Source organism: Cyphellophora europaea (genome assembly GCF_000365145.1).
Source record: "Cyphellophora europaea CBS 101466 unplaced genomic scaffold supercont1.5, whole genome shotgun sequence".
In the NCBI taxonomy this organism is placed as follows: Eukaryota; Fungi; Ascomycota; class Eurotiomycetes; order Chaetothyriales; family Cyphellophoraceae; genus Cyphellophora; species Cyphellophora europaea.
The window spans coordinates 1,749,307-1,763,453 of record NW_008481811.1 but is presented as its reverse complement, the minus strand read 5'-3'; the positions used below and the strand labels follow the sequence as shown (position 1 = coordinate 1,763,453).

Below are 14,147 nucleotides of genomic sequence, written 5' to 3'. Positions count from 1 at the left end.
CATGATAAGTCGCTGGATGCAGCAGCAGCGGCATTGTATAGCGTTCATTAGGACCAGTTGGCAGCCGCTGCAACAGCCTATTTCATGCATTACATTGCCAGGGGCTATGCATAACTCGTCTATGGCGGAACTGGACTGCGGGCAAGATTGGTGGTCATGGTCATGGTCATGGTCATGGTGGTTTCCAAAAAACGGATGGATGTATAGCATCGAACAGAACATGATGGGGGTAGAACAAACAACCCAAACAAAAAAGCAAAACAGCATTATATTCAAGCTGAATAAATGTGTTTCGATCTTTCGCTGAGACTGAGACTGAGTAAGCTGCGTTTCGGCCTTTGAGGGTTATGTTCTTTCCCCCATTCCCCCCCCCCCCCCCCCCGGGGTAGATACAGCATAGGGGGTGCGGGATGCATGGTCATGTATAGACAGACACACAAGCAGCCCTCACTCGGGCGTGGAGAAGAATTCTTCCTCGTCAGGTCGAGGACAAGGGATGCACGAGTACAAAAGCACATGGGTAAGTTGGAATATAGTAGGTTCGAAGGACAGAACATTCTCGATCACAGTATTTACCACGTTCATGCTGTAGGTATAGCGAGCGCTTCAGAAAAAGATAGGTCTTTGTTCTACCAATCAGTCCATTTCAGTTCATATCGTTACGCTACGCTAAAAAAACAGATAGCTAAGGGTGCGCGAATATCTCTCGCTCCCTATAATGAGACCATATGTATAAGGGTATTTTTCGTGTCGTGTCGATTCGTAACGTGTCGCTTTCGCTTGCTTGCTTGCTTGCTTGCTTGCTTGCTTGCTTGCTTGCTTGTAGTAGTAGAGAAATGCTTTCGTAGCGTCGTTTAGACCCAAGGAGGGAAAATCGTGCTGTAGACTTTTAGACCATGCTGGTTCCAGCAGTGCCAGCAGTTCCAGCGCGCTCGGCTGTCCGCTCTAGTGTGTGTTTAGCCCGCTGAGCACTCTTGTCATCCATTTGTAATTGGGCCGTCTCATGAAGCGACACTGCTATTCGTGTCTTTGCTGGTGAACATGCGGCGCAGCGGACTCGGTTTCTTGACCACGTCTTTGCCGCGGACGAGCTCCTCGACGCGGCTGCTCTTGTGCTTGGAGCCAGTACTACTGACAGAGCCCCCGTCGCTACGGATGGAGCCGCTCTTGGACTTGATCCTCTTCTGTTCTTTCTTCTCGTCCTTCTCGCGCTTCCTCTCCTCCTTCTTGCGCTCCTTTTTGTCCTTGCGGGATTCCGGCTGGGGAGGCAAGTGTCCCATACTGCGTGCGGCCATAGGGGTGATGAATTCGCCTTCAACACTTGTGCCGCTGACGACACTGCCTTCGTATGCGTCGTCTCCGGCATCGGCGATGCCCCTTCGCCAGTGCTCGATACGGTCCAGCTCTTTGACCTCCAGCATCTCGTCCATGCTGCCTTCCTTGCCCTCCTTGCCGCTCTGGATCTTCTTGATGATTTTGTAGCCTCCGATGGCGACGACCGTAACGCCGACGCCAACGCCCACCGCAATGAGGAACTGTGGTGATGCCAGTAGGGCAAAGACCGCCGGTGCAGCCGTTTTCATAGAGGCCAGAGCGGCGGGTGCCATCTTGCTTGCGAGACTGCTGATTTCGGCCAGAGTTAGTGCTACGGCGGCCATGGCATCAGGGTTTTTCTGCAGATGTGCAACAATAGCCTTGACGCTGTGCTGTGCGCAATTGGCCTCGTCGAGTAGACCTTTGGCGCGAGCAACAAGGGTTGTGAGTTCTTGCTTTTGAAGCTTTTGCTCGGTTGCGGGATCGAGTGATAGGCGCTCGAGCGAAGAGGGATGGAATTCGCCATATGCTAAATCCATGTCGATATCGGTGGCGGAGTGGGAGCGGTGTCCTACAGAGGGACGGCGATCTTTGGTTTGCAGGGCGAGGCCATCGGTGCGACGGCGCTGAAGCTCGTGTCCGGTGGGTGATGCAGGTGCAGATCGATGCACGGCCAGATCATCATTGAACTGACCGAGGGAAAGATGTCGGGTACGTGGCGATTGGGAGATGGAACGAGAGCGAGAATGAGTAGAGCGCGGAGATGAATCAAAGGAGGAGCGGGTGCTAGTGGTGTAACCACTGCGAACCGAGGCAGATGATTTATGGCGGTGTTCACGGGCCGAAGGGCGGTGACGCCGTTCTCTGTGTCGGTCATAGTCGTCTTCATCGGATTCATAGTGGGCATGGCGCCGGGAAGGATGATGCCGTCGAGGAGAGTCGTGTGAGCGGTGAGAGCGACGCGATGAGGCGACGGAAGCATCATCTGCGATGGTCATTGCTTCGACATGCTTGCGGGCTTTGTGCAGTTCACGGTCTTCTTTGGCTTTTCTATCGGCAACAATCTCGGCTTTGCGCTCGAGGTAGGCGATTTTGGCTTCCTTGAAGACATTCTTGAGCTGTTTTGTGGTTCCTACAACTTTGTTGGACTTGTCGACAATGGCAATGGTCTGGACGAGGGCAGCCATTGTGAGAGTATCGAGTGGGATGTGGTTGACCGTTGTACGCAAGGCTGGGTCGGGTGGGATATATCTCGCAGTCGGCGGCTAGAGGCGTTGGCGGGGTATATCAGATGCACTGTTGGAACACAGCCTTTGTTTGACAATGACACCCGCACGCACAATCGATGGACACCGAGAGAGTCAAAGGCACGGTCACAGGCGCCTTTCTGCGACTTTGTTTCGAAACAACGGGCCGAAGAGTGACAGGCGGTAGAAGAACGGGCTGACGTAGCGGACCATCGAAGACAAAGCCACCGGTAAGAGGCTATTGCGGAGGAAGCAGGGCGGCAAATGGAGGAAGTCTCGACATATTTGAACCACTGGTAGATAAGTGTCGCAGAAGAGGAGCTCTGGGAGCAAACTGGCGGCATCCGATTGCTGCATGGACGAGTTGTTGGCGGTAAAGACCCGTGCAGCTCAGCATTGCTGATTCGTGCGTGGCACCGACTGCGCCACAAAGAAGCGTGGCTGGTGAGTGTCAGATTCGCCCAATTCTCCATTTCTCTGCAGCTCTCAGCTCCAGACGTGTCGGTCTGATGCTTGGGGTACAAGCCGGCTGCACTTCCGGCCCATGGCTAAAGTCGATCCGGTGCTGCAGGAACGCAGATCCAGTGCTGTCCATTTTGTGCGACGGGATCTACTGCCGGCTGTCTTAGGCGACCTCCAGGCATGGTGGATTTCGTTTGATGAAATTTCGTAGGGTTGCTTTGTGCCTGCTGGTCGGAAACATGAACTGGTATACCGACGAGGTACTATTTGTTACACCTCGGATATTGATGCTGGCTTGAAGTGGGGGAAGGGAATGGGAATTCTGACTCTGATGCATCAAATACGAGTGCTTGACTGCAACACGCAATTTGACTCATAAGCTTCTATATCTTCATGCGGATTTCTGTGGCATCTTCTATGGCAATTCACCTTGCGCATCATGGCAGAGGTACGAATAGAACTCATCACATCGACCACCGACGTCCCCGCATGCGCGCGACTGTGCGTCACCGCTGTGAGCTCAGACCCTTTTCATACATTCCTAGATCGTTACGGGAGCGAATCCTTTTACGACAGCACAGTGACGAGATTGATGGATGCCATTAACCCAGACAATACAACCGACTTCGCCTTCAAGGCCGTCTGCGATATAACGGATGACAATGGGGGCATTCGTGAAGAGATTGTTGGTGTCTCTCATTGGTACATCGGGTATATCAAGATACCAAAGATGGACCCTTTTGCCAACAAAGTGGTGGGGGAGCCCAATGAGATTGGACCTGAAGAGGTTGCCATTGGTGATGAGACAGGGACCTTGGACACTGGCAATCAATCTTCTCAAGTCATCGACACTGTAAAAAAAGCCAAAGTAATGGATGAATTCCATCGCACACACGGAAACATTTACATAAGTAAAATCCGGGGCAAGAAGCATGTCTGTAAGTCGCTCCCTTGAACAACGCGAACAGGCATCGACATTAACGCCCATAGACTTGCGACGGATGATGGTGCATCCAGACCACCAGAAGAAAGGGATCGGGAGAAAGCTGCTCCAGTGGGGCCTGGACATGGCTGACAGGCAGAAAATTGTGGGCTGGCTCTTTGCGAGACCTGTTGCAGCCAAGATGTATCAAGACGCTGGTTTTCAAGTCGTTGCTGTCGATGAGATCCGGGGTGCTGAAGGCGATGAGCCCCTCAATGTGCCGCCTGGCCTGGCCATGTTGAGGGAGCCACAGCCGTACAAAGGAGGCGACTAGGTCGTCTTTTTCGATGAACGAGCCGTTGCGGCGATTGCTGACGAGAACTCTCCCCACGCGCAATATAAAACCCAGAAAGGGAAGAAGACCCATAGGACGTTGAAGAAGAAGAGATAAAACCACAGATACACTGGGTCATCCGTATTTAGCATAATGCTTCCCGAAAGCCATTCCGGAGCAAAAGTCATGAAGCCGCCATAGAGCTCTCCCGTGGCCAGAACCGTAGCAGCGAACCAGAGCTTTGACATATGTGAGGCCTTAGCACTTGCATTGCCAACCGTCATGGCGCGGTATATCTGATAGCAGATGTATGTTGCGGCCGGGCCACCGAGAAAGACCGTCAAAAGCTCGAGAGAGACGACGTTCAGATCGGCGTACAGCCAGCGAAGATCGGCCTTTCCATACTCGATCCAGGGCAGAGCCGTAAAGTGTGTTGAAAAGGTTGCCCCGTAGCGACGATTGACATTGTTCCACAGATAGGCCACGTCGTCAGCACCACGGAGGTACCCTTCGCCCTTGGAAATCTTAGATTCGTCCAGATCCAGATATGAGAAGAAGCAGTGGTACAGAAAGCTACCCTCAAGGATGAAATGGGTCAGAAAGTCGTAGGCGTGCCAGAAGAAAAGAACTCGGTATTTGAGGGGAGTGGTCTTGGGCAGTGCTCGGTAAGCCAGAAGTTGCGCTGCAGGCATGATGGTCAATGCCACAGCCAGGCCGAAAATGGTGGCATTGTCGATGTGGAATTCCTTGTACGCCATGTTGGCTGCTCTGGTCGCTCTTGTGAGGTTGTAAGGACCCCTAGAAAGAAGAACTTGGCCTAGAGTCGTCGTAGCGGACTGTAAAAGGGGCGGCCGTATCTTGGCAAACACCTAGCTGGGGTACATGTAACCCGCTGCCCTATTCTGACGAGGAAATGAGCGAACTCCAAGTCGATTTGCTCCTCGCTCGCCCCTGTGAGGCTCGCCTCCTGATACTGTTACAGACTGATTTTGGAAAAGACTGCTAGCTGAGATGCTAGTAGATAGCAGGAGGCTATCAGGTGCATTCGGGCAGGGGTTCTGCTGCAGGTCAAATGCCCTTCCCCGCCAACAAACTTACCGAGCTCCCCCACAATGTGCGGTCGGCGCCGGATGACTGCCCAACATGTGCAAATCCCGTTCTCCTCCAGGCATGCGGGAGGCAAGTCGTACCTAGTGAGCAATTGGCATGCGTAACCGCCGCGGCTGACATGGCCTTATAAAAAGTACATTTACTAAACGCAGGACGCCTCTAGTACATCACGCGAGTGTTACACCACAACCCTCCATTGACCTTACAGACGACAATAAAGCACACTTACTCCTCTCCGAACCTTCTGCGCCCATGAGCTGAACATTCAACTGCCTCACTTTGGTAGGGACACGCCTCTCCCCGGAGCATGGCCAACGTGACATCTGTGCCGACGTCACCGGACGAGGCGTTGACCCAGACAAAGACGAATGATACCGAGCAGAAAGATGGAAAGTCACACGAACCTCTGAAGCTGCCTCCGTGCGACCAATGTCGTCGGCGGAAGGTGAAGTGCGACGGACGCAAAATTCCCTGCGAGAGGTGGGCCATTGCATATAGTAGTACCACCAGGCAGTGCTTACAACTCACTCAGATGCACCCAAAGCAAGCTCACCTGTACGCGCGACATTGCCAGAAAGAAGCGCGGTCCAAAGAAGGGCTCCGGCTCGGTCATTGCGAAGCTCAGAGATGAGCACGAATACACCATGGTGCAGGAGACCGGCCTCCCGCCATTCGACCTCACAGCACTAGAAATGCAAGTACCTAATCTGCACCGCTCCTATTCCAATGACAGCTCCCTGTCTTCTACACCTCTCGGATCACCTCTAGGCACCGGCTTTCCAGACATGTATCCTCCTCCACAGCAAGACACCATGAACCTTCCCCGATCAGTGCCGTACGATATGCAGAACGGCAACGTACCTCAGACCTTCGCACAAGGTGGTATTCAGTTTCCAGCCTCGTGGCAGATACCCACATCAGACCTCCTTCAGCTGAGCGCCCCGTCCTCGGCCTCAGGTTACATGTCTATCAATGATTTAGCACAACAAATCTTCCAGGAGCCGTTACCTATGACCAACACACCCACAAGTGCTTCGATCCAGGCACCGACGTCTGCACCGAGCAGCACAGGCCGGCCACTACAACCAAGCCCACCGCAATTAGATACCCTCTCGCACCGGCCACCCTCTATAGATGCTATCATGTCCTCCACAAATACTCCACAATCGCCGCCGCCTACCTCAACCGCTGCCAGCTCTCCTATGCCAGCTCTCGGTCCTAAATACTTATATCGGTCGGACTCGGCACCATACCCAGTAGAGCCGCGACTCATTAGTCTAGCGGCTGAAGTCGGCATGTCTGCGTTGCTGCTCTCTCAATGCATGAAGCAGTATTTCCGGCATGTCTACTCAATACGACCATTCATTCATGAGCCATCCTTCATTGCACGGTTGTCCAAAGCAGAGGAGCTTTCTATGGAGGAGAAGGTCTTGATCCTGTCGCTATGTTCTGTCACCGTGCTTCATGATTCTCCTGAAGTCGACCTGTCCCTCGAAAAACGACATCAGCTGGGACGGCAGTTCCTCGAACTTGCCATTCAGATGCGGAAGAACTACGACTGGATTGAGCATGGTACATTAGCCGCCATTCAGACCAGCTACCATATCTGTGTTGCCCTATTCGAACTGAAAAAGCCAAGATCGCATTACTTTTATCTTCGGGAAGCAGTCGGCATGGCTTACGACCAAGGTCTTCATCACGAAGCTACATACATCGGTATGAACCCAATTCAGGCAATATGTGCGCGTCGGACGTTTGCCATCCTCTTCGTAACAGAACGGGGTCTCGCAATCCTAAGAAATAAACCTGCCACGATCACGAAACTGCCAGTCGTGCCATCTGAGTTCTTTGACGAGCAAGATAGCCGTGTGCTTGCAGGCTTCACGGCTTTGGCGAGTCTCTTTGCGATCCTAGACGAAAAGTTTATTGATCTATGGCGCTCAGACTCCACGTCAACTGCTCCGTACGAAAATATCGCAGGTCTGCAGCATTCGCTCAATGAGTTTTACGCCGATATCGACGCCCTGACCGAAGTCCAGAAGGCCGACGTGCTCATCACACATCAATGGCTTCGGCTAATCTTCTGGCAAGCATCTATGAGGCAGGGACTTGTGTCCTCAGATGCAACCGACCAAGTATTCTACTACAACTATCCCATCATCATCGCAAAAGACATGTGCAGAGTCCTGAACCAAGTACAATACGAGGCCATTGTGGTTCATGGCTTGGGCATCTTTGAAAAGATCTTCGAGATCGCCTATACATTGATGGACGCATTGACACTTGCCAACCTGCAGTGGAGTGAAAGCGAAGAGCTTAGGATGCTTTTCGGATGCCTGGCGGCGAGTCCGAACAGCGAAAACACGTATGTTAAGATGCTGGAAACCAAGGTCGATACTGTCGCTTCCCGACAGAGTCCGGTGACGACGAGCCCACGGAGTAGTGCAGGTGGGCTATAGGCATAGTCACACTCATGTACCTTCTGATGGCGAAAGCACCAGGGCACATCAGAAGTCCTCGGCTTTGACCACGCTATATGCCACCACTTCATACGGGTGTGCGTTCTTCAGCGCCCCTACGGCCTGCAAAGCTACATCCTTGCCGAAGATCACCATCTCCACCTTGTGCTCGTTGACCTGCTCTAGATCTCCCACCTTGCCTATATTTGGATTCGCGCCTTGAAGTGGTCCTAGGAAGGATCAGTAACCCTACTTTCCCTGGCACAGATTAACACACTGAATTGTCCCGTGCCTTCTGTAATGAAGCAGGTTTCTCCGTAGGTACCTCCAGGCCAGGTTCCGGCACCTGTAGCATGCACAGCCGCTGTGACAGCCATGGAGTGCTCGGTGGGGACGTAGTAGACTAGGACGTATTTTCCGGCCGGTGAAGCCATAAATGATAAGTAACGATGTCTGTCTCGAGGCGTATATTGCGGTGAGAAAATAGACCAGCGACGAACCCGAGGCCGGATGGTGGTACAAGATATGCTCGCAGCGATTCTGCTCAGCCTTATGCCCGATCGCATTTCAGCCTTGCTTCACGAATATTTTTCCTGATAACTGACTTCGCTCTTCCACAATTTGTAGGATCGGACAAATTGTTGGTTTGGACAAACTTGAACGCCTCATTGCACTTCAACACGACTGATAGTCCTCGCTAAACTCGATTTGGCGGCGTTTCAACCGCAGCAAAGCTCACAGATCGATCTTGAAAGTCATCCCCATTTTCCAGAATATCATCCTAATCACGCGAACATGAGTGCTTGAGGTCCTCGCCCTTCACCTCAGCCGACACCAAAGCGTCTTGATTGAATCAATATGAGGTTTCACTCGACCACAGACAACGTACTTGTACTTGTACCCCTAATCAAAATACCTAATCTACCCAGTCGGTAACATATGAGCAAACGACCAGCACACAAAATCATCTCCACTCTAAGTCAAATCCTTGTCCGGCGACCACAGTCAGAAAGTTTCACAACAGCTTCGGTATCCTCTTGTGCGAACCATACATCAACCAACATGGAGCATTCATCGACATCGGATCTGCCCGTCGGCTACCAGCCATACACGAACTGCAAGACTCGAGTTGTTGATCTTCGCACTTTGAGCCTCCCGGAGTCGGCCGAAGACGAAATTTACCGCGATGTTTACAACAAAGCTATCGCCCAAGGTGGTGACTATGCGCGGAGCTTGCAATCTGCCATTGAGAGTGTCAAGTATGGTCTTGCTCCACCAGTTGCCTTTCCGACGGAAACGGTGTACGGGCTAGGACACTCTGCAATCAGCACCCCATGTGTCACTTCAATCTTCGCTACCAAGGGCCGGCCGTCCGATAATCCTCTCATTGTTCACGCGAGTTCAGTTGCCCACCTCGAACGCATGATACAGGGTCCGCTGCCCACCGTGTACGCTCCATTAGTCAAGAAGTTCTGGCCCGGTCCACTTACTATTCTTCTTCCTGTTCCGGCTATGTCCTCCTTCAGCCCAAAGGTGCATCCGGAGCAGGACACAATTGCGTTCCGCATTCCGAGCAACAAGTATGCGAGGTTTTTCATCGCAGCTACCGATACACCGCTCGCGGGCCCAAGTGCTAACAGTTCGGGAAAGCCGAGCCCTACGACCGCACAGCATGTGTATGATGATTTGCATGGGAAGATCAATTTTATCCTCGATGGTGGACCATGTGATGTGGGCGTTGAGAGCACAGTTGTCGATGGACTGCATGATCCGCCACTCATCTTGCGGCCGGGGGGTATCAGTCTCTCGCAGTTAAGAGCATTAGGAGGTGTCTGGACGAAGACAGCGATCGGGTACAAGAGACACAGCTCTGCCAATTCCGGCACACCAACGCCCATTGGTACCGGGGCTACCACCCCTCAGGAAGATGAGGATATGCACGTGGTGGATATCAACGGGGCGCCACGTGCACCTGGCATGAAGTATCGGCACTATGCTCCAAAAGGACGTTTGATCCTTTTCTCATGCGAGGCTGTTGCGCAAGGTCGCGTTTCCGAGAAGATGAAAGAGCTCTGCGCCTTACATCCCAGCCAGCACACCAATATTGGCATCATCACGCGACGCTGGGGACGCTTTGCTGGGCTTGCGGAACCGACGGCATCAGGAGCCACAAGCAACGGCGAAGATCCCGTACCAGGCTCTCACACTACTCTGGGAACTGAAGTGGATGTGGCAACTCTCATGACCAACACTGGCCACAGTATTTTTCTTCATGAAGCAAATCTCGGGCCTGATATCGGCAGGCTTGCTCACGAGCTTTTCTATGTGCTGCGGAAATTCGACGACCTGGGTTGTAATTACATATTCGCTGAGGCGGTAGATGCTACAGAAGAGGGTGCAGATGGCACGGTGGTTGACGCTGTCATTGATCGCATCGAGAAGGCTAGCAGCGAAAGAGTATGGTAGGAACATATGAGGTGGATGATCAAATTTCATAAATTGCAAGAACATGAGGGCGACTCTAGACGTTGTTCTTCAATGCACCGTGCTCTACGTGGGAAGTAGTTGTCTTGTGCCGTGTACAAATAGTCCTGAGGTTTTCAGGCAGTGAATGAAGCCCCACTTCCGCGGGGAAATAAAGACGAACGACGACGGTCGAAAATGCGAGCCAACGACGTCACCTTGCTAACAATCCAATATTCATCAGACCTGCAATTCTTGAGAAGTCCCTACTCCGTTGCATTGCCCTATACCCAACCCGTGGAGGAAGCATCAGCAAGATGAAACAACGCTTCTCGTCCATCGACGTCCGAGTCCTGTCTCTCGAACTTGCCTCCGTCATCACCTCTCTGCGTGTCTCCAACATCTATGACTTGTCATCACGCATCTTCCTCTTCAAATTCCAGAAACCGGGCTCCAAACAACAGTTGCTCGTCGACTCTGGTTTCCGCTGTCACCTGACATCCTTCGCCCGCACCACCGCTGCCGAGCCCTCTCCATTCGTCAAGCGATTGCGGAAATATCTGAAGAGCAGAAGAGTCACCGGCGTCAAGCAGATCGGCACGGACAGAGTCATTGAGATCGATTTCTCGGGCCAGTACAAACTCTACCTCGAATTTTTCGCCGCGGGAAACGTCATTCTCACCGATGCCGACTTGAACGTGCTCGCGTTGCTGCGGCAGGTGAATGAAGGTGACGACAATGTCGATGTGCGGGTGGGCGGCAAGTATGTGCTTGAGGCAAAGCAGAACTACAACGGAGTGCCGCCCGTAAGCGCAGAGCGGGCTAGAGATGCGCTGGAGAAGGCTGCTGCCCGGGCAGAGGTAGCTAAAGAGGCTGGCGGGAAGAAGGCCAAGCGAGCCAAGGGCGGCGACGACCTCAGGAAAGCCTTGAGCGCTGGATTCCCGGAGTATCCGGCCCATCTGCTTGATTGCGCCTTCTCGGAGACGGAGACCGATGTTTCGTGGTCAATATCATCCGTTCTGGAGGACGACTCGAAGCTCGACAAAGTCATCCAATCCCTCAGACATGCCGAGTCACTCTTCAGGGGTCTGGAAACCGGCCCCTGGCATGGGTACATAGTGGCAAAGCTAAAAGATGATGCTCCTCCGGCCGAAAGTGGTACGCAGCCAACCCGCGAGTCGCTTCTTTACGACGACTTTCACCCCTTCAGGCCCACGCAGTTTGCCCAGAAGGAGAGAACACACATACTCGAAATCCCAGGCTTCAACGCCGCAGTCGACGACTTTTACTCTTCCATCGAATCCCAGAAGCTCTCCTCCCGCCTTACCGAGCGAGAAGAGCGCGCCCGTCAGAAGATCGAGTCGGCGAAGAGCGAGCACGACAAGCGTCTCGGTGCCCTGCAACACGTGCAGGAAATCCACATTCGAAAAGCACAGGCGATTGAGGTGAACACACATCGGGTAGAGGAGGCGTGCGCAGCTATCAATGGGTTAATTGGCCAGGGCATGGACTGGGTTGATATTGGGAAGCTGATCGAGGGGGAGCAGGATCGCGGCAATGTGGTCGCAAGCATGATCAAGCTGCCGTTGAAGCTGGAGGAGAACACTGTGACGCTGTTGCTGGAGGAGGCGAGCTTTGAGGACTCTGATTCAGAAGACGAGGACAAAACCGACAGTGAAGCAAGTGACTCCGACGATGAAGATACTCGCACAGTCAAGAAGCCCGAAGTGAAATCTCAGGACAAGCGACTGCCTGTCGACATCGATCTCGCCCTCTCGCCATGGTCCAATGCCCGACAGTACTACGATCAGAAAAAGCTCGCTGCCGTCAAAGAGCAAAAAACCCTGCAGGCGTCTTCCAAGGCTCTCAAGTCCACCGAGCGCAAAATCACCGAAGATCTCAAGCGCGGCCTGAAGCAAGAGAAGGACGTCCTTCGTGAAGTCCGGCAGCTTTTCTGGTTCGAGAAGTTCCTGTGGTTCATTTCGTCCGACGGCTATCTGGTGCTGTCGGGTAAAGATGCGCCGCAGAGCGAGATTTTGTTCCGTCGATATCTCAGAAAGGGGGATATCTACGTACATGCAGACTTACCGGGCGCGAGTCCAGTCGTGGTGAAGAACAACCCGAAAACACCAGATGCTGTAATTCCACCGGGCACGCTGAGTCAGGCCGGAGCGTTCTGCGTATGTGGAAGCACTGCGTGGGAGAGCAAGGCTATCATGAGTGCGTGGTGGGTGGAGGCAGAGAGAGTGAGTCGTGTGCATGAGCAGACGGGGGAGTTGATCAGTGGTGGTGGTGTCGCGGTGAAGGGCAAGAAGAACTGGTTGCCACCCACGCAATTACTGCTAGGCTTCGCGGTTGGGTGGCTTATCAGCGCGGAAAGTAGAAAGAACCACGGCAAGCTTCGAGTGGGCGGTGGCGAACAGCAGCTGGATGAAGGCGTTCGTGACTTGAACATTCAGGATCAGCGGGATTCTGAAGTTGGAGCGGAAATTGATGACGAGGAAGAGGTGGAGGATGAGGACAATACCGATAAGGAAGATGGCGGCGCCGAAATCGTGCCAGACGTAGAAGATGCGGCAGATGTTGCAGAGCATGACATTGAAGAAGATGTTGCGAATACCGCAGCTGCCGATGAGGAGGAAGGCAATGCCTCAGACGCCCGCAGCGACGACGAAGCAGAGGCGGATTTCCCACGCTCTAATCCTCTGCAACTCAACGGCTCTTCACTCCCGCAAGATACCAATCGGCCGTCGGAGGACATGACTCTCAACGACGACGACGACAACGAAGCCAGCGACGACGACCCAACCTCTGACCCCACAGACCCCATCCCCTCCACCACAGAGCCCAGCACCCGCCCCGACACACCCGCCTTCTCGATCGCCGCCTCCGCACCTGTCCAGCCCACCAACAACACCAAATCCAAACCCCAGCCCGCTGCCCCTACAACCCGCGGCAAGCGCAGCAAAGCCAAAAAGGCCGCGCAGAAATACGCCCACCAAGACGACGAAGACAAAGCCCTCGCCATGGAGCTACTGGGCTCGACCAAAGCCGCCGAGCGCCGCGCCGCCGAAGAAGAAGCCAAGCGCCAGCGCGACGCCAAAGCCGCGCAGGACCGCGAGCGGCGCAAGGCGCAGCACGAGCGCGCCGCGGCCCGCGAGCAGGAACGCGCGAAACGCCTAGCTGCCGCTTACGCTAGCGGGGCCGCCGGCCAAGGGGCAGGCGCCGCGGAAACGGTGGACGAAGAGGTGTCCCCCGAGGAACTGGAGCGCGAGCGCCGCGAGCTGGAGGACGTGGATCTCATCGTGGCGAGTCCCGCGGCGGGGGACGAGGTGCTGGCGGCGATACCCGTGTGCGCCCCGTGGGGCGCGCTGAGCCGGCACAAGTACAAGGTGAAGCTGCAGCCGGGGAACCTGAAGAAGGGGAAGATGGTGCGCGAGGTGCTGGGCATGTGGGCGGGGCTGGAGAAGAGGGGGCCCAAGGTCGTGGATGAGGCGAGTCGTGATAAGGAGAAGGTGTGGCGCGTCGAGCTGGAGAGGCTGAAGGCGCTCCGGGACGTGGAGGTCTTGGGGTGCGTGCCTGTTAGGGGGTGTCGGGTCGTGCAGGGTGGTGGGATGTTGGCGGGCGCGACGGGGAATAAAGGCGGCGGCGGGGGAGGGAAGGGGAAGGGCGCCGCGGCTAGAGGCTCGAAGGGGGGCAAGAAGCGGTGATGTTGCTCCCATGGCATGGTGGCGATGTTCGTTGGGCCCAGCTTACCGTCCTCCGTGAGATGCATGGAAAGTGTACGATGATTCCATCAGCGGCGGAAGCCAAGAGCACAAGGAACACGATAGACT

The 14,147-nt window shown here is 54.1% G+C and overlaps 7 protein-coding genes across 7 annotated transcripts; 4 read left to right on the top strand and 3 right to left on the bottom strand.

The window, feature by feature from the left end:
* Positions 1 to 1,001: 1,001 nt before the first annotated feature.
* On the bottom strand, positions 1,002 to 2,501 carry HMPREF1541_05948 (uncharacterized protein; the record flags this gene model as incomplete). Its single annotated transcript, XM_008720285.1, has 1 exon — positions 1,002 to 2,501. One exon carries the CDS (start codon positions 2,499 to 2,501, stop codon positions 1,002 to 1,004), a length of 1,500 nt encoding a protein of 499 aa, XP_008718507.1.
* Positions 2,502 to 3,462: 961 nt separating this feature from the next.
* Positions 3,463 to 3,978, top strand: HMPREF1541_05947 (uncharacterized protein; the record flags this gene model as incomplete). Its single annotated transcript, XM_008720284.1, has 1 exon — positions 3,463 to 3,978. The coding sequence occupies one exon, from the start codon at positions 3,463 to 3,465 to the stop codon at positions 3,976 to 3,978; it is 516 nt and encodes a 171-aa protein (XP_008718506.1).
* Positions 3,979 to 4,275: 297 nt separating this feature from the next.
* HMPREF1541_05946 (uncharacterized protein) lies at positions 4,276 to 5,037 on the bottom strand (the record flags this gene model as incomplete). The annotated part of the gene is made up of 1 exon (XM_008720283.1): positions 4,276 to 5,037. The coding sequence occupies one exon, from the start codon at positions 5,035 to 5,037 to the stop codon at positions 4,276 to 4,278; it is 762 nt and encodes a 253-aa protein (XP_008718505.1).
* A 996-nt stretch (positions 5,038 to 6,033) lies between these two features.
* On the top strand, positions 6,034 to 7,848 carry HMPREF1541_05945 (uncharacterized protein; the record flags this gene model as incomplete). The annotated part of the gene is made up of 1 exon (XM_008720282.1): positions 6,034 to 7,848. One exon carries the CDS (start codon positions 6,034 to 6,036, stop codon positions 7,846 to 7,848), a length of 1,815 nt encoding a protein of 604 aa, XP_008718504.1.
* Positions 7,849 to 7,896: 48 nt separating this feature from the next.
* HMPREF1541_05944 (uncharacterized protein) lies at positions 7,897 to 8,282 on the bottom strand (the record flags this gene model as incomplete). Its single annotated transcript, XM_008720281.1, has 2 exons — positions 7,897 to 8,078; positions 8,126 to 8,282. 2 exons carry the CDS (start codon positions 8,280 to 8,282, stop codon positions 7,897 to 7,899), a joined length of 339 nt encoding a protein of 112 aa, XP_008718503.1.
* Positions 8,283 to 8,910: 628 nt separating this feature from the next.
* HMPREF1541_05943 (Sua5/YciO/YrdC/YwlC family protein) lies at positions 8,911 to 10,314 on the top strand (the record flags this gene model as incomplete). The annotated part of the gene is made up of 1 exon (XM_008720280.1): positions 8,911 to 10,314. The coding sequence occupies one exon, from the start codon at positions 8,911 to 8,913 to the stop codon at positions 10,312 to 10,314; it is 1,404 nt and encodes a 467-aa protein (XP_008718502.1).
* A 314-nt stretch (positions 10,315 to 10,628) lies between these two features.
* Positions 10,629 to 14,021, top strand: HMPREF1541_05942 (uncharacterized protein; the record flags this gene model as incomplete). Its single annotated transcript, XM_008720279.1, has 1 exon — positions 10,629 to 14,021. The coding sequence occupies one exon, from the start codon at positions 10,629 to 10,631 to the stop codon at positions 14,019 to 14,021; it is 3,393 nt and encodes a 1,130-aa protein (XP_008718501.1).
* Positions 14,022 to 14,147: the final 126 nt, after the last annotated feature.